Source organism: Mustela nivalis (assembly GCF_964662115.1).
Source record: "Mustela nivalis genome assembly, chromosome: 18".
NCBI lineage: Eukaryota > Metazoa > Chordata > Mammalia > Carnivora > Mustelidae > Mustela > Mustela nivalis.
In genome coordinates, this window is record NC_139037.1 from 47,704,750 (window position 1) to 47,731,799 (window position 27,050).

A 27,050-nucleotide genomic window follows, 5' to 3' on the forward strand; every position below is an offset into this window, starting at 1 on the left:
CAACTGAGCCACCCAGGCGTCCCCAGAACATTGTATTTTAATAAAAGATCTAATACAGCAAGAAGCTGCAACAATTGTAAACATGTACTTAAAAACAGGCCATCAAAATATATGGAACAAAAAGTGACACAATGAAGGAAAAGAGAGACAATCCTATAGTAATAGATGGAAACTCCAATATCTCATTCTCAATAATGGAGAGCACAACCAGACAAAATATAAATAAGGAAATAGAGGACTAATGAACATGGAACATTTTCCAGGATAGATCATGTTAACACCAAAATTAGGTCTCAACAGATTTACAAAGATAACATATAAAATATGACTCACTTCTACTGAAAATGAAAACTTAAGATATTAAAACTTACAGGATGCAATGAAAGCAGCATTAACAGGGAGATTTATAGTTATAAATGCTTATGTTAAATAACAAAGAGATGTGAAATCAACAAACTAGTAGACAACTTAAGGATGCAGGAAAAGAACACACTAAAACCACAGTGAAGGGAAGGAGGGAAACAGTAAAGATTAAAAGGAAATGATAAAGAAAATAGAAAAATAGAAACAAAAATCAGGATAATAAAAACTTGGTTCTTTGAAAAGATCAACAAAATTGGCAACCTTTAGCTAGATGAACTAAGAAAAAAAAAGATACTTAAATGACTAAATCAGAAATGGAAGTGGGGACATTACTACTGATTCTGCAGAAATTAAAAAAAATAAGATTATAAGAGACTATTATGAACAACTGTACACCAACAAATTGGGTAACCTAGATAAAACAGACAACTTTCTAGAAACACAAAACCATGAAGACTGAATCAGGAAGAAATACAAAATCTGAATAGACATCTACCTAGTAAGGAGACTGAATTAGTAGTAAAAATATCTCCCAACAAAGAAAAACCTTGGCCCTGATAGTTACACTTATGAATTCCACCAAAGGCTTTAAAAGAAGAACACGAATCCTCTAACTTTTCCAAAATATTGAAGAGGAGGAAACACTTCTCAAATCACGAAGGCCATTAATATCCTCATACCAAAACTAAAGACACTACAGTAAAATTATAGCCTAATATACCTCACAAACATTGATGTAAAAAATCCTCAACAAAATAACAGCAAATTCTGCAGCATATTGAAAGGATCATACACCGTGACCAAGTGGGGTTTACTGCTGCAATGCAAGGGTGGTTTGACATAAGAAAACTGATAAATGTAACAACACATTACTAGAATGAAGGGGAATAGCCATAATGATCTCAGTGGACATTGAAAAGCCTTTGAAAATTCAAAATCCAGGGGAGCCTGGGTTGCTCAGTGGGTTAAGCCTCTGCCTTCTGCTCAGATCAGAATCCGAGAGTCCTGGGATCAAGCCCCGCATCAGGCTCTCTGCTCAGCGAGGACCCTGCTTCCCCCTCTCTCTCTGCCTACCTCTCTGTCTACTGATCTCTGTCTGTCAAATAAATAAATAAAATCTTTTAAAAAAGAAAAGATATTTCATCAAAGACGACATACAAATGGTTAATAAACGCAAGGTGAGAACGCCTGAGTGGCTCAGTTGGTTGAGCAACTGCCTTCAGCTCAGGTCATGATCCTGGAGTCACAGGATCAGGATCGAGTCCCACATTGGGCTCCCTGCTCCACAGGGAGTCCGCTTCTCCCTCTGACCTTCTCCCCTCTCACTCTCTCTCTCAAATAAATAAAATCTTGGAGTTCGATTGGGAGCCGGCGAAGACGGGACTCCAGAGAGCCCTGAGCAGCCCTACAGCCTCCGCTGGCCTAGTTTCCTTCACACCCCAGGAGAAGCTGCTGCGGCCGCAGCTTGCACAGTCCCCTCACCGCAGCCAGGAGCAGTGAGGCCGGAATCCTGCAGCCGCCTGCTGCCCTCGCCCTCCGCGCTGCCCACACCAAGGCCTGCACCACCCGCAGCAGTGCAAGGAGCGGGGGCCCGGGGGGGCCTCACATCGGCGGCGCCTGCCGGCAGGGACAAAAAGGTCATCACAACAAAGGTTTGGGAATAGTAAAATGGTTCAATGTAAGAAATGGGCATGGTTTCATCAGCAGGAAGGGCACCAAGGAAGACGGATCTGCATCACAGGCTGCCCGAGGGAAGAAGAACTCCAGGAAGGGCCTTAGCAGTGGAGGAGACGGAGAGACTGTGGAGTCAGGTGTTGCGGACGGAGAGAAGGGTGTGGAGACAGCAAACGCGGCGGGCCCCCCGGGAGTCCAGGGTGAGGCAGTAAGTCCGTGACAGACCCGAGCCGTTACACATGCTCTCAGCGTCACAGGGTCCTCTACGCAGTCACCAGCCAAATGACCAGAGCAGGGAGCGTGCGGGAAGGACGCAGGATCGGAAAGTGCTCCCGAAGGCCAGGCCCAACAGCGCCGACCACACCGCAGGCGACGGTTCCCACCTTGCTCCTGCGGAGACCCTACAGCGCGGATTGCAGTAGGCCAACCCTCCCGAGCAGGGAGAAGGGATGGGAGAAGGAATGGCAGGTGCGGACACCGGGGTGCACTGGAACAAGGTAGTGAGACAGAACATGAATCGGGATTGAAGACCCCGATTCTGCAGGGGTCCTCCTCGTCAAAGACAACCTAGAGAGGATGACAACAAGGAAGATAAGGAAAATCAAGGAGATGAGACCCAGGGTCAGCAGCCACCTCAACGTCACTACCACCGCAACCTCAGTTACCGACGCAGACGCCCAGAAAACCCTAAACCGCAAGACGGCAGAGACAAAAGCAGCCGGTCCACTCGCTGAGAATTCATGGGCGCCCGAGGCTGAGCAGCCTGGGGCTGAGTAAACCCCTGCTTTCTGTCTCTACCAGCACCCGGTTAGTCACCCAACACGAAGAAATGAAGATGACATTCCAGCAATAAGAAATGAACAAGAGAATGGAGCTGAAGACCTTAAGTGCTTGCTTTTTGCCCACTGACCAGATAAACAGAACTACCTGCATTATCTATGCAGTATGGCCTTTTACTGCTTTTACCTAAAGATGTCTCTTTTTCGAAATGACAAACGTGTTTTTTAAGAAAAAAAAAAAAAAAGCCTCGTTTTTCTCAATATACCTTTAAAGGTTTTAAAATTGTTTCATATCTGGTCAAGTTGAGATTTTTAAGAACCTCATTTTTAAATTGTAGTAAAAGTTTACAACTTGATTTTTTCAAAAAAGTCAACAAATGGCAAGCACCGATTAACAAAGGTCTTAAAAAAATAAAATAAAAACCCACAAAGTGTTCAACATCACTTATCATTAGGGAAATGCAAAGGAAACCTACAATGTGGTATCCTCTCATGTCTATTAGGACTGCTATCAAAAAATCAGAAAGAACAAATACTGGCGGATGTAGAGCAATGCCAGCTCTAGGACACTGTCGTGGGAATGCACAATTACAGAAAGGAAGAAGAAGAAACAGAAAGGAAGCTCCTCAGAAAGTTAAAAATGGAATTCAGAGATGACTCAGCAATTTCATTTTTTGTTATATGCCCAAAGAATTAAAATCAGGTTCTCAAAGATGCTTGTACACCCATGTTCATAGCAGTCTTATTCCACAATAGGTAAAACACGGAAGCAACCCAAGTGTCCGCTGAGGGATGAACAGATGACAAAGTGTGCTATGTGGAGTGTTACCAAGCCTTAAGAAGGAAGGAAATTCTGACACGTGCTATAACACAGATGAAACTTGAGGACATTATGCTAAGTGAAACTGGCCAGTGCCAAAGACACACAAATACTGCATCATTCCACTCATACGAAGTACTTACAGGAGTCAAAATCATAGGCACAGAAGTAAAATTGTGGTTGCAGGGCCTGGAGCAGAGAGATTGGGGGTCACTGTATCATGGGTATAGAGTTTCAATTTTACACAATCAAGAGCTTTGGAGATGGATGGTAGAGACAGGTGTACGGGATTATGAATGTGTTTTGTACCACTCAACTGTACAATTAAAAATGGATAAATGTTAAGTTTTATGCTATGAATATTTTAACACACAAAAATAACAACAAGAATATACATACAATCCCTACAAATAAAAAAGAAAATGCAAACAAGTTAATAGAAAAATAGGTATTTATCATGAAACAACACTCCAAGGAGAAAATACAGACTGACCGAGATCATATGAGCAGGTGCCAAAGGTCCTCCAGGAAGGAAAAGCAAGTGGAGCCCACATGAGATACAGTTTCGTCGACCTGATACCTGAGAGTAGCAGACACCGGGCAGAGTACTGTCAGCGACCGAGGAGCCCTACAGTACCAAGTCCCGGGCAAAGCATGGGCCAAAAGGAACCTCCATGCGGTCCTGGGGCAAGTGTGAACTGGTACGTGTTCTTCAGAACACCATGGCCGTTAGCCAGTGAGCAGGCGAGCCTGCATGGCCTATAATCCAACATGTCACCCCAGGAGACATCAGAGACACCACCATCTCATGCAAGATGACCGACACAGGACTGCTCCTGGAAGCAGCGCCTATGAGAGTCAGAACGTGTGAGTAACGGAGCGCAGAGTGGGTGAACACGCCGAGAGACAGGAACTTTCTTACTACTTTTCTTCAACTGTGAGGATTTGAGCCCATTTGTATGGAGAGTCGAAAAAAAGTGAAGTCACATTACACAACAAGCAGAATATGAATGAAGAAAACAGTTTCCTGCAAAGGTGTGCTCTAGACTCTTGACTCAGAACTGGCCAGGGCCAAGGGCAAGACCTCTCCCGCTCGATGGTAGGGGAAGCTGCAGATCCCGGAGCCTGAACGAGTGCGGTAGGGTTGAGGATCAAGCAATGGAGGAGGCGGGCCTGACTTTCAACGCCAAGACCCGCTGAGACATCATGGCTGGGGCAGTGGGAAGCCCTGGAAGCGAGTCCGAGCCCCTGAGGTAACTCGTGCAGAACAGAGTTGACCAGAGGCCCAGCAGATGCAGAGGCCGGTTACGAGGCTAGCAGCAACCCCCAGAGAAAAGACAATGGGAGCGTGCACTGAGCCAGGGGACTGGTCTGAGGGAGGCGGTGCAAGTGATGGATTCGGGAGATGAAGAAGATGTAAAATGCATGGGACATAGGCATGGCTGGATGTGGGGCCGGGGGGGAAGGGGTTGGGGGTGTGAAGAACTCTCGGAGGCTGTCTCCAGTCTCTAACCTGCTTGGGTGGCAGGACCATTCCCTGAAACTTGGGAGGTGGGAGGAGTCAGCGACCTTCTGGGACCCTTGGCAAGAATGCTGACTTCGGGTCAAAGGGCTCCGTGGCATCCAAAGCAGCAGAGAAGCCAGAACAAGAAGCTTCCCCAGGGAACCAGGGCCAGCGGTCTCCTGCTGGTCTCAAGCCTGGAGGGTCCCCCACCTGCCCACACCTTGGCTCATACCTGCATCAGCGCTCTGAGACAGGTGTCCCTTTAGCATCCACAGCTCCTGCCCGTGCTCCAGCTGGTAGATCAGCTCAGGTCTAGGAACAGGACACCCTGTTCACAGAGAAAGAAAGAAGATGCTAGGGTTTGTGTGAAAAGAAAGAAAATCCCTCCATCTAGTCTGTAAACAAGACCTTGGAATAAAACCAGCTCCCATGCACACAGAATGCTACCTTGCAAACCTGGGAGCGGAAGGCATGCCATGCTGCCGGGCAGTTTTCTTCCTCATGGAAAGTAAAAAACCAATAGAGTCATAAATATCATAGTATAAATACAAACTGTAATCATAAATAAACAAAATCATAAAGGACTGTGTCAAACAAATGCCTTATAGCATTTCAAAATTGAAATGAATTACAATTTACACATTTAAAATATTGATGTATTTATTCAAAACTAGGCATTTGGCTTCAATGATCTAGCTCTTCTTCTAGACCCTAAGCACAGTTTTGTACTCTTCTTTCTATACACCACAGACAAAACGAGGATTCTGTCGTAGGACTTCCTCCCGGCATCCTTGGCAAGTACACGCTGCAATCAGCACCACTTTGTAGATGAAGAAACCAAGGCTCAGGCAGATAATGGGATGTGCCAAAGAGCACAGAGCTGGTGACTGGCTGAGCCAAAATGGAAACCCGGCTCTAGCCATACCTGCTCTCTATACTGTTTGACCACAAAGCTGCACACCATCGTTCCAGATGTGCGGAGTCCAGGCAAAAGGATGATAACGATCACGATGAGAGAAACAGAACTGGCAGTGAGATTTTCAGCTGCTAACCTGCACATGAGCTGGTCACACCACGTACTGTTCTGAATCCTGTTCACAAGTGACCCATTGATCCGGGCTACAGTCCAGGAAGTAAAAACTAAAGTATGTATCACCCCAGCTTACCATCGAGCACACCGAAGCACAGACAGGTTTGGTAACTTGTCTGCAGCCACAGTTTTTAAGGAGCAGCCTAGGACTGAACATCAGGAATCTGGCTCTAGACCTTTGTCTCCTAAACATGACACTAAGGAGGAAAAAGCAAGCACCTCTGTGTGTGGCCAGCAGCCTCAGACCAAGTGGAGGATGGTGGCGAAGCAGGGCCATGAGCATGAAGATTCATCCTCAGACCAGAGGAGTCTGGGGAGGGACAGACTTAAGGACTCTAGACTTCAGCATTTCTTAACTACTAAGAAATAATAAAATTGAGACTCCTACACAGAGATATGGTCACAGACCATTTACAGAAACATCAAATATTGCACACTGTCAAAAGCATTAAACATAAAAAGGATTTCTACTACAACGAAAAAAAAAAACACCAGAGAATAGCTTCATGAAATGAAATACGTTCCACACTGAGTAAATTAAGCTGTGTCGGGGACTCACTACAGTGGCCAAGGTTTCCTGATCTCCTGAGCACCGGGATGCCATGAGATTATATGGGGGAGCAGGAAGCATGCCTGGGGCCGTGCTCCAAGGACCTGAGCAGGCTGTAGCTATTATTAACTACTTTTCCTAAAAGTGACTCACTCTTTATTTTTCTTAGATTCCTTCAACAACAGAATCTGTATCACTGTAGTAGGTGGGAAATCGGCATCATTAGCCTTGATGGGAGGTCACCCTGAAGACTCAGCAAAGAAATCAAAACGATCTTAATCCCCAGTAAGCTCATGAAAGGCAAATTAGCAACGATTAGGGGGTGAGGCGTTAAAATTCAACACTACACCCAAATTTATCCTTAGCAACAATCAGAAGACAGGGAAGAGCAGAAATAATGCAAAGATGATGTCAGGGTGTCCCTCCATGCCAGCTGCTGATGTGTCCATTAGTCCCTGAAACAGGGTTTCTCAACCGCCATACAACTGACATGTAAGTCACGCTAATTCTTTGCTGGGAAGATAGGGAGGAAACTCCTGTGTATTGTAAGGATGTCCGGCAGCATTCCAGGTCTCTGCCCACTCAGTGCCTATCCCACCTCCATCCCACCTGGGACAACCAAAAATGTCTCCAGACACTGCCCAGTGTCCTGGAGGGATGACATTGTCCCTGAATGAGAACCACAGGCATAGCGGGTTATAACCAGGAAGACGAGAGAATGTGAGGTGGAGAGAGGATCCTCCGTGAGAGCTGCCGGTCAGGACACAGATGGAGAGGTGGGGACTATGCGCGGGAAGGGGCGACCGTGTGAGAGGCTGAAATGCCCCAGAACACGCAGCAGCAGACATGACAGCCAGCAGAGTGAGCTCCGGGAAAGCACTGAAGGTGAGGGGTGAGGTCAGCAGGAGGAGAGCGTGGACTTTTATTCTGAAACATTTTGTTACGAAATATTTCATCTATCGGGCTGTTCTAGTTTTGCTTTTTCTCTTCTCACTGGCAGACGTAATTCCAGTTCTCCAAGAACAGACACGTCTCATCCTCGGCTCTGGATTTATAGTTCCCCTTTCCCTCAAATTGAACAGCCTGTGCTGATTCTACCCAAGGAGAGAAACACCGAAGCTGGTGCTTCTCAACCGCAGCACCCGGGACGCAGCAGGCGGCACAATTCGTCACTGAGCGGGCGCTGTCTCATCCATCAGAGAGGGTTACGGCCATCTCCGGACTCGAATCCTAGATGCCAGTCCCAGCTGCACCCACGGCAGGACAACCCAGAGGGCACGCAAACATTGCCAAATGTCTCCTGGGGGCACAACTGCCAGCTGCCGAGGAGCATTACTCTAACGTCTCTCGACCCGGCAGAGGATGCTGGCCCTTGAACCTCGGGACCATCACGGAGGCACAAACACAGAGAAGCCCCATAACTGGGACCATGTCCTTTGGGACAGTATCTGTCCGCACTGAAGGCAAAGGCCTCCCGGGGGCCTGCCTGACTCACTCCCTCCTTGGAGAACATCCCATCACTCACAGGCCTGCTAAGGACACTTGAGTCAATCAGGCTCGTGCAGTCAGCTCCCCCTCTGGAATGTGAAATCAGAATCTCGGATGGAGGCCAGTCTGTGCTGGGCACTGGGGTGACAGGTCCAGAGAAGTACTGGCTCCGGTGGCCGTTCCTGCCTCAAGAACACCCCACACGGCCCGGCAGCAGACAGACAAAGAGGAACAGTATAAGCACGCCAAGATGCGGAGATGAGGCATCTGGGGGCCGGAGAGAGCAGGGACCGGTGGCCAGTCCTGTCACTACCTGATGAGGCAAAAAAAAAAAAAAAACCTTCCTGTATACAGAGACAATAGCAGAGAGAGCCAGAGAGAGAAGCCAGGACAAGAGACCAGAAGCCACGGCATCATCGTCGTGGTTCCCAGTTCCTCTACCAGAGCCTCACGGGACCAGCTGGAAATCCTCCCCTTGGGTTCTGCAGAACACCCCCTTTCCTTCCACGGTTTTCTAGGAGCCAAAGGGGAACTGTTTCTTGTCCAAACAGACACAGGAGAGCAGGTCCAAAGAGATTAACCTAGAAAATGGCTGAAGCTGCAGGGAGGAGGGTCACAGGGAGGGCTCCAGAGATCTTCTTGACCAGCCAGGCCTGGTGCTCTGACAAGGAGGCAGCAGGTGTCCCCATGGTGGAGTGGGGAGGACTTACCCAGAGACACCAGAAGTCCACAGTTTTCCAGCATCACCTCCTGGTACAGGGTCCTCTGGGCCGGGTCCAACTGCCCCCACTCCTCCTGGGTAAAAGTCACGGCCACATCATCAAAGGTCACAGATATCTGCAAAGTCAAAGAGAGAGAGTAGCGTTGGCCTTGGGGCTGCTGGATGGGATCAGAGCTCATCCCTACATCCCTGGTAAAGATGCAGAGTGATCAAGGCTCCGATCACCCAGTACCTCCTGAGGGCCAAGCTCTGTGCTGGGCTCGAGGGGGAGGTGGGCCCTGCTCTGGATGTGCTCCGGTAGTGTAAGGGAGAAGCCTCCTCCGTGGGAGGCCCTGGAAGGTCACACAGACAATGAAAATGACTCAAGGACTGGGAGATGCAGACAGCAAGGGCTCTAGGACGTCAGAGGAAGTAGCAAGCATGGTAATAACGGTGTCAGTAACAACAACAGTACCTGAGCCTCACTGGCCCTGCTAGCTGCCTGCCTCATGCTGAGGGCTTCGCATCCTAGGTAAAGGGACTATGAGTCCCCAGCTCTTAAGTCATCTTGAGTTTCCACCAGTGTTGTCTAGTTGTTCGAGTGTTGACTTGAAAACACTTCATAAGGAGTTTGCCTTGTTAACGTTACTCCACCATTTTCTAGTTTCCTCAATGTTAAATATCCAACATGTGCAGGACCATATCCTACACACCACAAGTTAGATATAAAGAACTCAGCTACTCCACTGTCCGATGGACAGCCCCACTACTGCACATCTGTCATTTAAATGCTCCAAACCACTGGCTCATGGTTTTTAATGTGCACTTTCAGTACCCACATCTCTGTGCATTGCAGCTTTGTCCCCTCTATCAGTGCTCTCAAATTAATATTTCAATTATACACCTGGACATTCCTAATTAATTGGTTCATACATAGGAACCCTGAAGTATTACCTAGCTCTGGTGCTGGATAAACTCACATTACCAGGCACATCTTGGACATTTAGATAAACACAGAAAAGTCAACTAGGGCCTCCACATTGACAACCAAATGATATATGTCTAAATTATGGAAACTCTCTGACATGCACTCCCCTAGCATCATATATGTGCTTGGTTAGGGGTACAGATATGCATTTTTTCTGATCCGTCTTGAGCTGAAAATTGGGGAAGAATTAGCAAGGATCAGTTATTAATCAAAGCTTGGCTACCTGGGGCCAAGTCTTAGAGAAGTCATGGTCTAGCTTCCTGGGTGTCACTTAGGGTTAGGAATCGGGCTTCTGGCCAAGAATGACAGAGCGGACTGGTTCCCAGGTTGCTAAGAGTAGAGGAGGGATTCAATTCCTGTGCAGGAACTGCACGTCTGGGGTCAGCGTCACTTTTAAATACGGTGTGCCCATTGTCGGGCCATCTGCACATTCAGTCCCTCTCCGTGTATTCTAAGACTGGAGATGAAGAAAGTGACAACTTTCTCCACTCGTCTGACACACACACATCAAAGAGAAACCGAGTACCCCCTCGCTCCAGGCTGCCCAGGAGCCCTCTCCGCAGCAGCGAGGCAGCAATGCCCCAGACATCGTCCACTCACCCGCGCAGGGTCCATCCATGCTGCCGCCATCATGGGACCCTGTGCACGGAGCGGGGCCCGGACCGGCAGCGATGCAGGCGGGTCCCGCCGGCTCGGCCGACTGCCACCTCTCCCCTGCCCCGGGAGGTGTGACCGCGGCTGACGTTCCGACTCCCCGGACGCCGGGTGGCTCACGGCTCCTTCAAAGGTGCGGGGCTGAGCGGTAGCCGTCTCTCTGCTCTTCTCGGAAGAGCTTCACGGGAGGCGGCCACAGAACAGTGACGCCCTCCCCACAGCTGGCGTGGACGGAACCGTCGCACACGAATGACGTAGGACCAGGAGCCCGGAAGCCCCGCTGCCAAGGGAGCGGACGCCAGTGCACAGCCTTCTGGGAAGTGTAGTTAGGGCTCTATAAAGTGCCCCGGAAGAACCTGTTACGGAGCGGGTCCTCCTCGTCCTAAAAGACTTACCAGACCCAGAGCTTGTCGTCACACCCCCCTCTTCACGGCGAACACAACGCGAGGGGACAGAGGAGGAAAGGCGAGGCCGTCTCTGTCCCGCCCGGGGAAGGCGAGGCTCGGTGGCGGGGACCTCCTCCCGCGATCAGGACGCGTGGTCACCAGGCCCTTGGGTCGGCTGGTGACTACCCCCGTGCGCCTCACCTCCCGGAGATGCCCCTGGACGGAAGACGGATGCTCGAGCGGTGACGACACCGCCGGGGTTAGGACGCCGGAAGCCCCCCTCCGACGCGGCCCCCTCTGAGGGGCCTCTTGTGGGCCGGCGCCACGCGCTTGGCGCCTTGACGCGGGGATCGGGCCTGGGAGCCAGAGGGGCCGCGTGCGTGCCTTGGGGTTGGGGAGGCCGCCCGTGACGCAGGCTGGAGCCCGGCGCTGTGGAGTGTCTGTCCCACGCGGCACCTCGCCCTGCGTCTAAACGCCAGCGGAGGGTTGTGCGTGGACGTGGAGTACGGGAGTGGTCGGCCGCCGCCGCCGCCTCGAGTCTCCGCCAGGGCGAGAGTAGCTGGAGACGCGAACGGACTGGGGCGAAGCCAGAGCTAGCCTGGCGCTTAGGGGGTGCAGATGAGAAACCCACAAAACCGTGTTAGATGCTAACATTCTTTTCAGAGTTATATTAGGCAAAATCTTACATGTCGCCATTAGGGACTTCTATAGTTTTCTTCTCATGACTATGAGAGTGAGAGAATAACGCCTCACTTGGAAGGAGTTGAGAAGACATACGGTCGTGAAGAATGGAAACTGTGCAGAAGATATCAAGAGATTTAAGTTTATGGACTATTACTCATCCATGAGAAGGAATGAAACGGTGCCATTTGTAACGACATGGATGGAGCTAAAGTGTATTATTCTAAGCAAAATAAGTCAGAGAAAGACAAATACCATATGATTTCACTCAGATGTGGGATTTAAGAACCAAAACAAACAATCAGGGAGGGGAAAAAAGAGGAAAACTAAGAAACGCTATTAACTATAAAGAACAAACTGACTGATGGTTGCCAGAGGAGAGGTGAGTGGGGGAGACGTTCAGTAGGTGATGAAGATGAACAAGTGCGCTTAAAAAAAAAAAAAAAAAAAAGATTTTATTTATTTATTTATTTATTTGAGAGAGAGAGCGAGAGCATGAGAGGGGGGAAAGTCAGAGGGAGAAGCAGCCCTCTGCTGAGCACGGAGACCACTGTGGGACTCAATCCCGGGACTCCGGGATCATGGCCTGAACAGAAGGCAGCCGCTCAAACAACTGAACCAGGTGCCCAGGAGTGCACTTTGGATGAGCATTGTGTTGTGTATGGAAGTGTTGAATCACTATATTGTACACCTGAAACTAATATTACACTGTATGTTAGTTGTAATATAAATAAAAACAAAAAATTTTTCAAAGTAGAGAAGAGCATAATGACTGAATCAATCAAGGATTAAGATGCAGTTGATTTCCTAGAAGATGCTTTTTATAAAAGGAGGTTGTGGAGAAGTGTGGCTTAATTAGCACACAAGGCATAGTGTGATCCATCATTGGGCATAGTAATTTGACCAAATTGGAAAAGGTATTCTTTTCACATGTGGTTGACACCATTAAATTAAATGGTTTGAGGGTAGGGTGTACATCAGGTACCAAAGTTAAGATTTTTTTATTCTGTGTCCTGGGTAGCAGAATGTCCGGAGTAAGTGGTGAGAAAAACTATGTAGCTATTGGAGACTTTGAAATCCCTACTGTAGAGCATGTCTGAGAGTTTTCACAATTTATACACATAACCTGGTAGTCAATGTGGAAGCCCTCATTGACTTTTCTCTGCTTAATCCCCAAATATGTGCCCAGTAACGTGTTTATCTAGTACCAGAACTGAATCGTCTTGCAGGGTTCCTATGTACAAACCAGTGAGTTTATTAGGAATTTCCAGGTGTTTAATTGAAATACTGATTTGAGAGCACTGACAAGACAAAGCTAGAAAGCACAAAATATGGGCACTGGAGGTACAGATGAAAAACCATGAACTGACGTCCTGGAGCATTTAGATGACAGATCTGCGGTAGTGAGGCTGTCCGTCCGCGAGTGGAGTGGAGTGGCTGAGTTACTTCGGTTTATTTAGTGGGTCTGGTCACATGCAGAGACGTGGTCCTGCAAGTGCTCGACATTTCACATTGAGGAACCCATGTAGAATATGGTGAAGGGAGTGACACATACTTCATATAAAGTATTTTTAAGTCAGGAGACACAGTGGTAAAAGCAATGACTGCGATGAGCAGAGAACATGCTTAAGCTCCCAACTGTGTTTATTCTGGTGCAGTCAACTTATGGATGGAGGGAGTAGCTGACACACGAGGCTGTAACAGGATTCAGGGAAAAGCTGGAAGAGAGTTCCCTAAATTGCTGCAAGTGGAGGAGGTCTTTTCAGAAGATGCAATGTTACATTCATTATTAGGCATGATTTACTTGGTGCAGTCAGAATATGACACATAACAGAGGTGCCAGTGAATTCATTGAGAATTGAGTGGCACTGATGTATAGTGAAACATTTTGTCTCAGAGATGGTAGCATGCTGGAGGTGAGTATGAAGAGGGTGGGCCTCTGGGCTGATCAGTCCTGGCTTACAAATGGCATATTCATGAGAACATGGGGAATAGTAGACAGAGTCTAGAAGCAAACGTGACAGGTGGTAGGTTGTACACCACCAGAGTGGTTATCTGCACAAGGCAGTTACTAGTTTTCTTTTTTTTAAAGATTTTATTTATTTATTTATTTGATAGAAAGAGATCACAAGTAGGCAGAGAGGCAGGCAGAGAGGGGAGGAAGCAGGCTCCCTGCTGAGCAGAAAGCCTGAAACAGGGCTCGATCCCAGAACTCTGGGATCATAACCTGGGCGGAAGGCAGAGGCTTTAGCCCACTGAGCCACCCAGGCGCCCCAGTAACTAGTTTTTAAGGTGAGTGGCTGAGTCACCATCCTTGCCCAGGAGGGACATCATCTTGGGAGGCTCTCATGGGAAAGAGCTTCTACAAGAAATTAAGATTCTACCCAGTCACACACCAACTCAAATAACTATAAAGAACTGCTACAAAATGATTCAAGTTTTATTAATTAAAATTGTGAATCTAAAACCAACAAAAGACTGATAAAACAGTACTGGGCAACCACAATGAAACATGTGCACACAAGCTCTCAAGAAGCCATCTGAATGGATGGACGCAACACTCTCTGAGAGTGGGCCCGGACCCAGGGGTGCTCCAGGATCTGGGCTAAGGGCAGCCGCTCTGAAGGCTGGTACCTGAGAAGCCTGGAGATCAAGTCCCGGGCCCCCAAAGGTAATGATGGGGGAAGCCTTACATCGACCTGATGATGCCAGAGAGGAAAAAAAGAGAACATTAATTTCTGTGCTGTGTGTTTTCTCCATTCCTTAAGACCCTTGAAAGCACTGTTCTGGATCTTATTAGACAATCTTTACGTGCACCACAGGCTCTGCAAGCCTGGCTCCCGAATGAATGCCCAGAGTGTAGCCATCTTACCTTGAGGATGCGCTGGTATGTCTCAATATGGGAAGGGCTCTCAAAGGGTGGACTTCCCACCAGCAGCTCATAACACAGCACTCCAATGCTCCACAGATCTACTTTCTCATTATATGTTCTCCTTTCAATAATTTCGGGGGGCAAGTAGTCCAGAGTCCCACACGCTGTCTTTCTCCTAGAGGACACCAGGGAAGGGAGCACTGTGCAGAGGCCCAGAACAAGGGTAACCCTCCTTTTCTAGATTCCAGTGAGATGGGAGACCCTCAAAAGTCCGAGAAGTCCCCTCCTGTGCATGGGAGTTTGGAAACACTAAGTTGTTTTTTTTTTTTAAAGATTTTATTTATTTATTTGACAGACAGAGATCACAGGTAGGCAGAGAGGCAGGCAGAGAGAGAGGAGGAAGCAGGCTCCCTGCTGAGCAGAGAGCCTGATGCGGGGCTCGATCCCAGGACCCCGAGAACACGACCTGAGTCAAAGGCAGAGGCTCAACCCACCGAGCCACCGCGGCACCCCATGGAAACACTAAGTTTTAATAAGGAACAAGGTTTAGGGACGGCCAATACTGGGACCCACCAATTCTGTATTTTGGAATTATTCATGTAGTTATGCAGTTATGTAGCTCATGATCCAAGATGTTTTCAGACATCTTGGGCATCAATAGAGATTTTGAACAAAGAGTGCATCAAGAAGGACCAATTAAAATTCCTGGAGTTATAGAGCAATGAATCTGACCTATGTGGCTACTTACTGGGAAAGCCACATGTTACCAGAGATCAAAAGATAAAAGATAAGGTCGAGCTACATTCTTTGTCTACAATTACACATTAAATATATGCATTTGAAAAAAGCAGTACTCAAATACAAAAGCAAGTTTGCATCTTGCATCTGGGTCTTACACATAGCATGAATTAAATCGGATCATTCCTAAGTGGCACCCAGGGCCCATACCACCACCACCACCAAGACCTACCTCAGTGATGGGGTGTGCACAGACCAGCCAAAGTCCGCAATCTTCACCTCACCCCTGAGCCCCAGCAGTAGGTTCTCTGGCTTAATATCCCTGTGGATCACCTTTTTTTCGTGGCAGTAGATCAGAGCATCTGCCACTTCCTCCATTATCTGAGAGCAAAGAAAGAGCTTTTTGGAAATGAAGTCCCCTCCCACACTGCATAGAAGAGAAAATACTCCTCATGCAGTTATAGTTGTAGTGGAATCTTTGTTTCCTGCTTACCGACCCCGTTACTTCCTTAACGGCACCACAGTTCTTGGTGGGGGAGGGATTCCTCTCCCTGTTTTATGTGGTCTTATAGGATGGATGCTGAGGTGACAGAACCTCCCCTTTGCCCTAGAACAGCAAGTAGCTGGAAACCAGCCCTGTGCTGAGCTAAACAGATAATCTCCCACAGGACCTAAGGCCTGAAAAAATGATACAAAAGCAGGAGGAAAGCTGCAAGATCATTCATTCCATCAGCAAGCTGACCCAGCACTTCTGCTGGTTTGACTGTTTCTCTGATTCCCCATATGGAACCCTCCAGAAATCTCTTGCTTCCGATTTCTAAGCCAGTTCTACTCACTTACCCGGGGAACCCCTTCCTAGGCTTTCAACATGCTTCTCTATATAAGGTAGCTGAGTCAGACGGTCTTGCTTACCCTGATTACTAATATCCTGGGGTGATTAGGGCATCCACTGTGAAGTTATGGGCTGTATATGTCATTACAGAATTTGAAACAAAGAAAAAAGAAGAACATGGACAATAATGACAGCCAAAAGCAGTGACTGCTCCTCCCAACCAGTTCACAGTAAACTCATGGGCCCCAGAGCTCCCAGACCCCTGCCTCACCGTCACTGTGCGCTGTTCGTCTAATGTGTGGCTCTTCTGCAGCTCCTTGTAGAGCTCACCCCTTGGAGCATATTCCAGAATCAGGTACACACGGCGGGCATCATGGAAATAGTTGTAGAGGCGCAGGATATTGGGGTGTCTGGAAAAGGAAAAGAGTAAGGGTTAGACTCATAAGGCCCAACTCCTGATGCTGTTACAAGTGACTGGTCACACAAGGAGCATGTTGTGCTGGGACCAGAACAAAGCAGATCCGGGAGTGTGAGAGAGGACAGGAGGAGCAAGCAGCAGAATTTGGGTGCCTGAAACAGGGAGGATGACACGGTGTGAGCGCAGTGAACTGCAGAAAAAAATCGAGGGGGCCTATTGGAGGGTGGTTTGGGGGTAATGCCAGGCGAGATGCCAGAGATGGAAGAGAACACAGAGTGAGAAGCCGGTGCCGGATTCTCCTGCATCGGGGCCTCACTGCAGGTGCGCCTGGATTTCAATTTCCCTGCGCAGCTGGGGCTCCAGTCCTTCCTTTTCGATCTGGGACTTGAAGAGGACTTTCAGGGCCACGATAAAATGGCTTTCCTTGAGCCGAGCCAGGTACACATTCCCAAATTTCCCCTTGCCCAGAGGACGCCCGATTTCAAAGTCATCCACTGTGAAGCGCCGCCTGCGAGGAAAGGAAGAAAAGAGCCTTATGCGAGGGAGGTGGAGAGCAGTCGGGGACTCCTCCTTCCCTGGACCCCACTGTGGCCCCTGCCTGTCCTCATCCGGTCCACGAGCCACCACTAAACTCGCGTGGCTTGCTCATCGCTTGTCGCGCCACTCCCATCCCCCTGCAGCGACCGCGCTGCTGAAACTCACACGGGCGCGCCGCTGAGCTCCACGCGGCCCGCTGCAATGATGGGGGACGGAGGGCGGTCGGCCCTTCTTCCCGCGCTGCGTCCGCCCCCGGCCTCGGAGACCAGCCCTTCGCGACGTTTCCTGCGGTCCCGGGTCCTCTTCTGTTTCCCCGCAGGCTCAGATCGGTTCGAACTCATCACGGAATCTGATCGGCTCCCGAGAGGAGACGACGGCGACCGGACGCCTTCCTGAGCCTACCGGAAACGTCCTGAAGGGCGGCGAAGGCCCGCAGCGTGCAAGTGCCGCTCCTCAGACGCGGAGCCGCACACACACTTGCAGAGAAAGCCAAGCGCCTCGCAGCCTGGAATCCGCCGACACCAACGAACTCCCAGCGCGCCAGCGCGAGGCCCTTTACCCTAGCGCCCCCCTATTGGCTGAACCTGATTGGTTGAAGCTTCCAAGCGCGGAGGCTGCTGGGAGCTTCCCATTGGTTGAAACTTCTGAGCGCGGAGGCAGCGGGCTCAATAGGAGAGATGGAAATGGCAGACGCGGGCGCGTGCGCGGGGCAGGGTCCGGTGGGACACCGGGAGTTGGGGCTTTGGGGATGGAGGACTCCTCGGAAAAGGGGGGACGAACAGAGGGCAGCCCAGAGGGTAAGATGCTCACGGGTCTCCATGAATTAATACCTACGGAAATGCACGAGTGCGCAAGTCCAGTAATGAACTGACCCGGGGCACGTGGGAACAAATAGATGCCAACCGCGGGAAGCAGCCAGGGTGCCCGTGTGAAGCCCGCGAACCACCTGCGCGCCCCACCGCACCGTCAGCTCCTGAAGGTCGTGCCCCATTTGGGCCACTCCCCAGGGCCCTCCTCCATCACGCTCCCTGCAATTTCGGCCTCCTCCCCCAGTGTCCTGCAGCTCTTGGCCTCCTCACTCCACCCCACAAGCCGTGCAGCCTCCCCTAGGCCTGTAGGCCCACTCGACGCGGTGACACACAGCCTAGTCACCTCTTGCCTCATGTATTTGTTGGACCAGCAAAAAATTTTTACCAGCCAAAAAACCAGGTTTATTTGGAAATAATGGAGAATTACAACTAGGGACAAGGAATCTACAGCAAAAATCATAGGCTAGTCCCTCAAACAGGAGAGGAACACAATTTGCGGAGAAGGGAATTTGGGAGCAGTTGTTTTGAAGGAAAGTCTGTTGGAGAAAAGCAACAGTTAAGAAAAGAAGGTTTCCCATTGCTTGAGTTACAGGGGTGGTCAGTTTCTTGCAGGAAAAGCAATGTACATCTTTTCTCCTTGGGGCCTGTTATAGATTATTCTTTCCTGTGGAGGATTATTCTGTTGGGATCTGTGGTTGACATCCCTAGGCAGCATGTGAGAGCTTCCCGCCTGGACTCCTGACTCCTTTTTAGAAATTTCCTTTTATTTTCATAGACCCTGTCATCAGTTTGCATTTGGAGTCTCAAATAGTAAAATCAATCCACATGTCTATTTGGCAAATACAGAAGTTCCAGATATTTTTAAATGGAATTCTTTTAGATAGGTAACAATATAAATTGTTGGAGAAATAGAACTTAAAAAGAAAAAAATCTTCTCCCAACCCAGAAAATCTCTCCACAAAGGTAGTAGAGAAATAAAAGTGTTTATTACTGAGTAAGCCTTAAACCAGAATGGGATGCCTTATCACAGATAATTGCTAAGAGATGGCAAAGTCAGAAAGATACCCTTTCATATAACCAAGCAGATACTAGCTTTCTCATTACGTATTTTCAGCATAGACAGTCATTAGTCCTCATGTAAGAAAACATGACAGCACCAATTGTTACACAATTTATCCTAAATTTACCTAGTAATTGAGCTGGCTTTCTGCTGCTACCTTGGCTTTCTATGAGGGAAAACAAACTTCTCATTACCTGAGGGTAGATGGTAGTGTTAACCTTAAAAATACAAGTTACTTTAGCAGCAAAAATGGGTTTATTTGGAAATAGCATAGAAATGCAATTAGAGACATACAAGCTATGGTAAAGTCATAGGCGGAGCCAACAAAGATTAGTTACTTTACGGAGGAGGAAGAAGTTGGGATGATTGTTTTGAGCAAAATTCTTTGGAGAAAAGCAACAATTCAAAGTGATGACCGTTTCTCGATGGCAGAGTTGCAGAGATGATTGATCTTATGAGAGATCCAGTGTCTATATACCCCATGGGGGCCTCGAGTTAGGCCTCCACCTTCTGTCCCAAAACTGGGACAGAGGGATGCTATCTCCTTTGATATCAGCATTTCAAAGAGAGAGCTCCCAGGTGTTCTGAGAAAGACATTCCAGGGTTGGGAGAGCACCGGGTCCCTGAGGGAAAGCAAGAGGGCTAGTGTTAAGGAGGGCACACAGTGCAGGGAGCACCGGGTGTTATACGCAAACAATGAATCATGGAACACTACAGCAAACACTAGTGATGTACTGTACGGCAACTAACATAATAAAAAAAAAAGTCCATTTTGTCCAAAAAGAAAAAAATGGCGGCTAGCATGTCTAGAGCTGCAACTGCAGGGGTTCAAGCGGGACGAGACGAGTTAAATAAATGGAGATAAATTGTGTAGAACCTTGTCAGCCTTTGTAAGGAGGTTGCAGTGTGCTCCAGAATGTGTTCTAAAATGCACCTGTTATTTGTTTAATCAGATATGGTAACGCAGTGGACCCGAGAATGATTGTCAGGAAGAAGTTTATGCTTACAGATTCCCAAATGAGTCAGGGAATCCTACCAGTGGGAGATCCTGCAGTGTATAAATAGAGCCCTCAGTTCCAGGATTCCCCATGGAGGATTTCCGTGGGGATCCACTCTCAGCAAGCCAGCCAGGATGGTAGCAAGCACAAGTTTATTACAGATGGTATGCTGTCAAAGAGGGAGAGCAGGCTGGCCCAGAGGTGACAACTGCCTACAGGGATCTTTTTAAATAAGTGGGGGTCAGGGCTCATGGAGGGAGTAGTCTCTAATGGAGGCTACTTCCAATCATTTGGGGGACGATTCCTACTGTTTGGGAGAGCGAGTTTTTGATCCTACAAGATTTGTACCAGAACCCTCCTGGCACTTTCCCCCATGGGGGAGACAAAACCACAATGCCAGTGCATTATAATGTCCCTAGGGTCACCTGGTGCAGAGGGGAAGAGGAGAGCACAGGTTCTGCACCCGTGACTCCTTGTCTGTTAGCTCTGGGGTGCTGGAAGCCAGTCAAGGTTGTTGTGACCTCAGGCTTCTAGGGTGTAACCTGCTTTCACCACCCTTGCCTCCAGCTCATGTCTGTCCATTCTGTCAGGCATACCTTACAGGTGGTTTGGGGGACGCAGCAGCAGCGGTCAGGGGGCCGCAGCCGTGATGGAGAAAGCACAGCCCAGCACACGGACTGTGTTTTTTGCAGGAAAGGCAAGGTAAGACAGGTCATCAGTTTAGGATTGTTTGCACAGTCGGAGCATACATGTCACACTCTCTGACTGGTCCCTGGCCCTGGTGTTTTAGGGCAGAGGAATGCTGCCTCCTGGAGTTTAGGAGCCAGAAAGGTGGTTGGTTTGCATATGGAAAGTGAGGTCTTAGAATAGTTGTTACCTAGTCCAGGGAGGAGCAGCGTCTCCCCAGTCAGCAAGGCCCCACATGCAGGACCACAGAAAGTAAAAAATACATACTTAGTACGCTGTGAAACATAACCATCCTGGAGGTTATGAACTGAGTGGCAATGTAATCTGAGTCATGAGTTAGAAGATCAATCTGGATATTGTGTGGAGATTAAACTACAGGTGGGGCAAGAAAAGGGAAGACCTGTTAGGCTGTTTTCCAGATGGGTGAGGATGAGGATTTAAATGAAGGTAGTGACAGGGGAGGTGGGTTATCACAAAGTGCGAACAGCTGACCAGAAGGGACAACTTACCAAACTAGTGCAGAAGCAGAGACACGGATATAATGGTCTCACAGTAGGCATTGTTGTTCTTTAATTGACCCACACCCCACATGGCCTCCTTCACATGGTGAGCAGATTTCTGGCGATACTACAGTGTGTCCTCACGGAAATGCTTTACTACATAGAGATGCTCAGGCAAATATCACTGTCTGCTGTCCCAGAGCCCAAGCCAAGGGCCAGGCCCGGGGACCGTGTAGGAGTGTTCCCGGAACAGCCTCTGCTACTCAAATGCTACGGATCGCAAAGAACTGGCCTCTGACCAGCTCCGAGAAGACAACCTAGGTCCTTGAACATGGCCTGGTCAGAGGGACTTCAGGCCTGTATCTGCAGGGCCCACGCTTCAGGCTGACCGGGTCACTTAAGCTAACACTGTGGTTCACAGGAAATGGAGGGTTTTGTAATGCCCGAGCCTCTGAGCCACACTGTATCTTTGCCTCCTGTGGTCCCACCGAGTATCCACAGGCAGTCACCAAGGCACCGCGTGCCTCAGGAAGAAACCCTGGGCACTGAAGCATGGTGACTTACCCTTGTTGGCGATACTAGAACGTCGTCCCACGTTTGCCGAAAGACTTAAGCAAGGGCCTGTGCGACTGCACTGGGAGGGAATGCCTGGAAGCTTGGGCTTAGTTTCTTTACCCTGTGTGCCTTTTCCCTTTGGGGACCTGGACCTGTGTCCTTGTGCTGTCACAGACAGTAACTGGGAGTACAGCAGCAGTTCTGAGTCGAGGGACTCCTCCTGGCGAACCACCAAGCAGGAAGGTGGCTCGGGAGCAAAGAACCACAGGCACACACGGTCATGACCTAGACGGGTGTGCAGGTAAAGCTTCCCTGAGGAAGAGCCATCTGAGATGAGAGGGGAGGGCTGAGCATGAGCTAACCGGGCAGCATGGGGATGGAAGAGGCCATAGCAGGTGAGAAAGTGAGGGAAAGGGAAACAGGAAGTGAAGGGACCAGAGTTGTGCAAGACAAGACAAAAGGTAGTAAATTAGGCACATCCCACACCAGATAGGGCCCCAGGGATGGGCCATGTTAAGCATTTGGTTTTTATCCCAAGAGAGAAGGGAAGTCACGAAACATTTTAGGGGAAGGAGGTGGGGGTGAGCCATCCATGACCAGTTCAGGGTCACCTCTCTGGTCAGTGTGGAGAATCGACTGGGGGAGAAGAGTGGAAGGTAAATGGAAGCTGAGGTGTGGGATGATGCCTGGCTGGACCTGGGAGGGGGCGGTGGATTGCACAGTGGCAAGGTCCCACGTGGGAAAACTTCACCGTGACAATGGCTGCTAGATGCAGATTGAGAGAAGCAGAATGAACGGGGACTTTTAAAAAGCCCCCAGCAGCTAGGAACAAGGCCAGGAAGTAGATCCCGGCAGTCTGACTCGGGGGCCCATGCTCTTGACTTTCCACTGCTCCAAGGAGCGCAAAAACCAGTTGCCCATTTACAATCTAGCTCATTCACTCGTGAGATGTGTAAGCTCCTGTGAGCAAGCAGCTGACAGGCCGTTAACTCTCCAGACCCGAGGATGACATCACTGAGCCTTCCAGAGGCAGCCCCGCATCTAGGACTGTGACAGGAAAGGCCATCTGTGGGCCGGGGGCTGAGCGCGGAGGGAGCTGCGCCTACTCCCAGGGGCCAGACTCCCCCAGGCCTCCAGCATCTGGTCTCTGTAGCAGGCCCTCCCAGCTGGAGCCCAACGCTCCCACTCCCGGTCACCCCCTCTGACGGATCTCAACCTGACCATGCCTGCAACACATCAGTCTCAAGTTAGGTGCACTGAATGACCACATACTGTTTTAGGTTCGTTAAAGCCAGACACTTAAGAGTATGAACAGCAGGAACAAAGAGATGAGAGATCGCTGACATGTAATACAGAAAACACACGGCATCAATCTGGCCTTTACATTTTTATAGATAAAGATAATAATGGGTCTATTTGCAGGTCCAACCACTTGAAGTCACATATATACACACATAATTCACATACATCAGGTGCATGCATGCATATGTGTGTATATATAGAGTCCTAAGTGATGTGTGTGTACTCACACTTACACACACACACACACACACACACACACACACACACAGAGTCAGTATTTGGAAGAAGTCCAGTCTCTTCTCACCAGATTTCCCTGTACCTTGTCATCACTAAATTAAATCCTGGTTAGTCTCTAAGTTCTACTGTGGCTTAGGGTTTTTTGGCTACAGGGGTTATGTTCATAGAAGCCTCCAAAGCAATGATTTTTTTTTCCCCCGAAGTAATGACTTTTTTCGAAGTAAAGACTGTGTAATTGTTGTTGTAGGAAGTGTATTTGCTTTGTTACAGAAATTTGTTCAGCCTTTTAGTACCATTCAGTCTGTATAAGGCTGTAACACAGCAGGCCGGAGAACTCCTATCCTTGCTGGGCTTTGAAACCTCAGAGGTCAGGTTTCCCACCATGCCCAGACACGAGTGTCTCAGTGTGCCAGCAATGGGGTTTGCATTGAATGCCAACTACCGTTTTGGAAACCTAAAACTTGGCCTGTGCTAGGAGAGCCCCACCCCCTCCAAAAACTCTGGGTACCGAGAGTATCTAAGGAGCTTCTTTAGCAGACGTTTTAAGTAATTGTCTTAACTCTCTGACAGACATCCAGTTAAGCCTGTCTGACTTCCTGGAGACAGACTCTGACACCCTCTGCCTTTCTTCAGTCCTTGTACCTCCTCCCTTGGCTGAGTTCGCTTTCTATCCTTTTGCTGGAATGAATCACAGCTAATGAGTATGACAAAATGTGGAGTCCTGCAAGTCTCCCTACTAAACCACTGAAACAGGCTGACCCTGATCACTGACACAGCCATTCACTGGGACTTCTGAACCGTTACCGATCTGGCCGTACAATCCTATGTGGGTTCTCATCAAGGTCAACATGTCACATACGTGTTTATATAGTATCAACCATATAAACAGCTCTGTGTAAATGCTCTGTGAGGGACCCAAACATGACAATAAAAAAACACCCTGCTGTGCGTGGCCATTCACTAAGACACACATATACTGAGGCTATAAGGGGGAGAAAAAGTGAAAATGAACACAATGGGACAATGGCTGAAGTGGGGATGATGAAAATGGCTGCAAAGTGTCTGACTTGGGCACCAAGTCAGAGGACAGTGATAGTCATTGAGATATTGGGCACCTCAAACACGTCATATCAAAAATCAAATGCATGGGACGCCTGGGTGGCTCAGTTGGTTAAGCAGCTGCCTTCGGCTCAGGTCATGATCCCAGCGTCCTGGGATCGAGTCCCACATTGGGCTCCTTGCTTGGCAGGGAGCCTGCTTCTCCCTCTGCGTCTGCCTGCCATTCTGTCTGCCTGTGCTCGCTCTCGCTCCCTCTCTCTCTCTGACAAATAAAGAAAATCTTAAAATAAATAAATAAATAAATAAATAAAATAAAATGCATGCCTTAGCCTTTCTCGACCTCTCCACCCCTCACACCCCTTGTCTGCACTTTCTGCAGTTACAACACATTATGCAGCCATTAGAGTGAGTTTGGTTTATCCCAACCTAAAGGGATGGTCAAGATATAGTTTCAAATGAGTACAGTAATTTGCAGACAAACGATAGTGATTTGTTCTATTCTGAAGAGGTACACAGACCTGCCCTAGAGAGGCAGTAAAGTGGTAAGGGCATGGATTCTGCAGCCTGCCCACCTGACCTCTAGTCCCAAATCCCATACTTCCTAATCAATTGTGAAATCCTGGACAGATACTTTAACCTTAAACCCAACAGAAGCTTTGTGCCTTCGTTTTCTGATCCGTAAAACAGGGATAACATGACCTACCACATAGAGTTATCGCAGAGAGGAAGAGCTGATGTGTGGAAAATATTCAAAACAATGACGGAAACATAGTAACATACCATGTCTGCCTGCTCTAGTGCTGGTTACCGATGCATCCTCATGGGGACGCCTGTGATCACACGGCACACGCAGACAGGATCCGTGTGTATGATTACTGCCCAGGTGTGCAAGGATGACCAGACAGAAACATTCAACCTGGAGACAAGGACTTGGGGAACTCTGTAGATCACTGAGCGTCAAATACCTCGAGGGGGGAAATTCACTCACTCACGGAACACCTCCCAAATCAGAAAGTAAGGGCGACAGACGGACTGAGAAGCACCACTGTTTAATGGATGGAAGAAGACATAGTTTCTCTGAAGGAGCAAGGCAGGAGCTCACAGAAACCAGCAAAGTGCTTTCAAGTCAAAGAGGTAGGCAGCAGGAAAAAGGTCCCATCACCGCCTGTGTGTTGGGGGAGGGTGCGGTGGAGAAGGGTGGGAGGACAAGAGGGAACTCTGGGAGACTTGCTTAAGTCAGGTGACGGTGCTGGAGACCACTGTTTAGTTGTCGGCGGGGTGAAGGGACATGAGGGGGTGGCGACAGACAGGGGATGGAACAGTGACACAGGGTGTGTGTCCACGGGAGTAAAGAGAAGGGCAGAGCTCACTGGGCATGTGGGGCAGAAAGTGCCTGGGGGGTGAGACTAGAGACCTGAACACAGGTACGGATGAGGTGGCTAGAAGGGGATTAAGATAAGTTACAGACCAAGCAGGGAGAGTATACAGGAAAGAGGTCCTAGACAAGTTGGGGGTTGGAGGTATGTGTCCAGGCACAGAAGAGTGATCCTTGAGGAGGAGGAACCCCTTCTCCTCTGGGGCTATAATAAGGCTTAGAGAGGTGGGGAATTTTACACACAATAGTCCCCTGAAGACTAGAACCCTGAGTCATCTGCAAATCACCTTCCGTTTTAAGATGCATTTTAAGAAATATCTGTGGATAAAAAGACTTCCATTTCTCCAGATACATTAGAATTTCTATTCCAATATCAAGATAAACCACCAGAGAATCCTGACTTTGACTACACAGTTTTGCCTGTTTTTTAAAAGTCCTTCTTTGGTATTATAAACTAGGCAAGGAAATAGAATATGTAAAAAAAGGAGAGGTTAAACTGGGAAAAGGAAAAAAAAAAGCAGCAGCAGCAGCCAAAACCAAAACATCAGTGAATAAGCTCAGCAGGGAGGAAATGAGAGAAAAGAGAATCAGTGAGCTCAAAGATCAATGGAGGGGTGCCGAGATGGCCTAGTCATGATCTCGGGGTCCTGGGATTGAGGCCTGCATTGGGCTCCCTGCTCAATGGAGAGCCTCCTTCTCCCTCGCCTTCTTCCCCTGCTTGTGCTCTAAAATATATATAAAATCTTAAAACAAAAAATCAGTGAAAATTGATCAATCTGAGTAACAGAGAGAAAACAGACTGGATAAAGAAAAAAAATGATTTGAAGACGTTAACTGTTGAAAACTCCCCAAATCTGGCATAAGACCTGTATCTTCAGATTTAAAAAGATGAACAAATATTAAACAGGAGAACTCCAAAAGTTCAATGCCAGAACACACTATAATCAAACTGATGAATCCTATAGACAAAAAGACCCTGAAAGCCCTCGTGAAATGACGCAGCACAGGCAGGGGAACAATGGTTGAACAGCAGCAGGTTTCTCATCTGAAACCATAGAGGACACAGGGAGGTGACATGTTTTTCTTATACTAAAAGAACTGTAAAGTCCAAGTCTTTTATTCCACAAAAAACATCTGTCAGGAATGAAAGGGACAGAGAAACAATTTCAGATGCAAGAAAACAAAGTCCTTTGTTGACAGCAGACCTACCCCAGAAGAAAGGCTACAGTAAATTTGCCAAACCGAAGGGAGATGTTAACAGAAGGCCTGGGACCTCAAGAAGGGAGAAAGAAAATGGAATGGGTAACAGAGGTAAACAGACCAGACTTTTCGTGAGTTTTCTAACAAATGTTGTGACAGCCCAAGCACAAATTATAACACCCAACACGGTGTTC

The 27,050-nt window shown here is 48.5% G+C and overlaps 2 protein-coding genes, 1 long non-coding RNA gene and 1 pseudogene across 5 annotated transcripts in view; 2 read left to right on the forward strand and 2 right to left on the reverse strand.

Moving 5' to 3' along the window:
* Positions 1-2,885, forward strand: part of LOC309853923 (Y-box-binding protein 1 pseudogene) — a 4,920-nt pseudogene extending 2,035 nt beyond the window's left edge. Inside the window, exon 2 of the transcript in view lies at positions 1,807-2,885. The product of the transcript in view is annotated as a Y-box-binding protein 1 pseudogene (transcript). The remainder of the gene's footprint in view (positions 1-1,806) is intronic.
* ZNF805 (zinc finger protein 805) overlaps positions 1-10,856 on the reverse strand; it is an 18,466-nt gene extending 7,610 nt beyond the window's left edge. Inside the window, exons 1-3 of the mRNA XM_082709547.1 lie at positions 10,557-10,856; positions 8,979-9,105; positions 5,373-5,468 (exon numbers count right to left, since the gene is read on the reverse strand). Of these exons, the coding sequence (XP_082565673.1) occupies positions 5,373-5,468; positions 8,979-9,105; positions 10,557-10,589 (256 nt within the window). The 5' untranslated portion in view covers positions 10,590-10,856. The remainder of the gene's footprint in view (positions 1-5,372; positions 5,469-8,978; positions 9,106-10,556) is intronic.
* The window catches only part of LOC309852652, a 46,900-nt gene extending 20,687 nt beyond the window's left edge, over positions 1-26,213 (forward strand). The window contains exon 4 of one of the 2 annotated variants that reach the window (XR_014305302.1): positions 22,616-26,213. This is a non-coding gene — a long non-coding RNA (uncharacterized lncRNA). Of the gene's footprint in view, positions 1-7,780; positions 8,345-22,615 lie in introns of those variants that run through there. The other variant, XR_014305304.1, reaches the window with a different exon arrangement.
* Positions 14,097-17,876, reverse strand: AURKC (aurora kinase C). Its single transcript, XM_082709685.1, has 6 exons — positions 17,240-17,876; positions 16,854-17,045; positions 16,391-16,529; positions 15,520-15,668; positions 14,550-14,724; positions 14,097-14,376 (listed from the first exon to the last, which is right to left on the reverse strand). The coding sequence occupies exons 1-6, from the start codon at positions 17,413-17,415 to the stop codon at positions 14,206-14,208; spliced, it is 1,002 nt and encodes a 333-aa protein (XP_082565811.1). The 5' UTR covers positions 17,416-17,876; the 3' UTR covers positions 14,097-14,205.
* Positions 26,214-27,050: the final 837 nt, after the last annotated feature.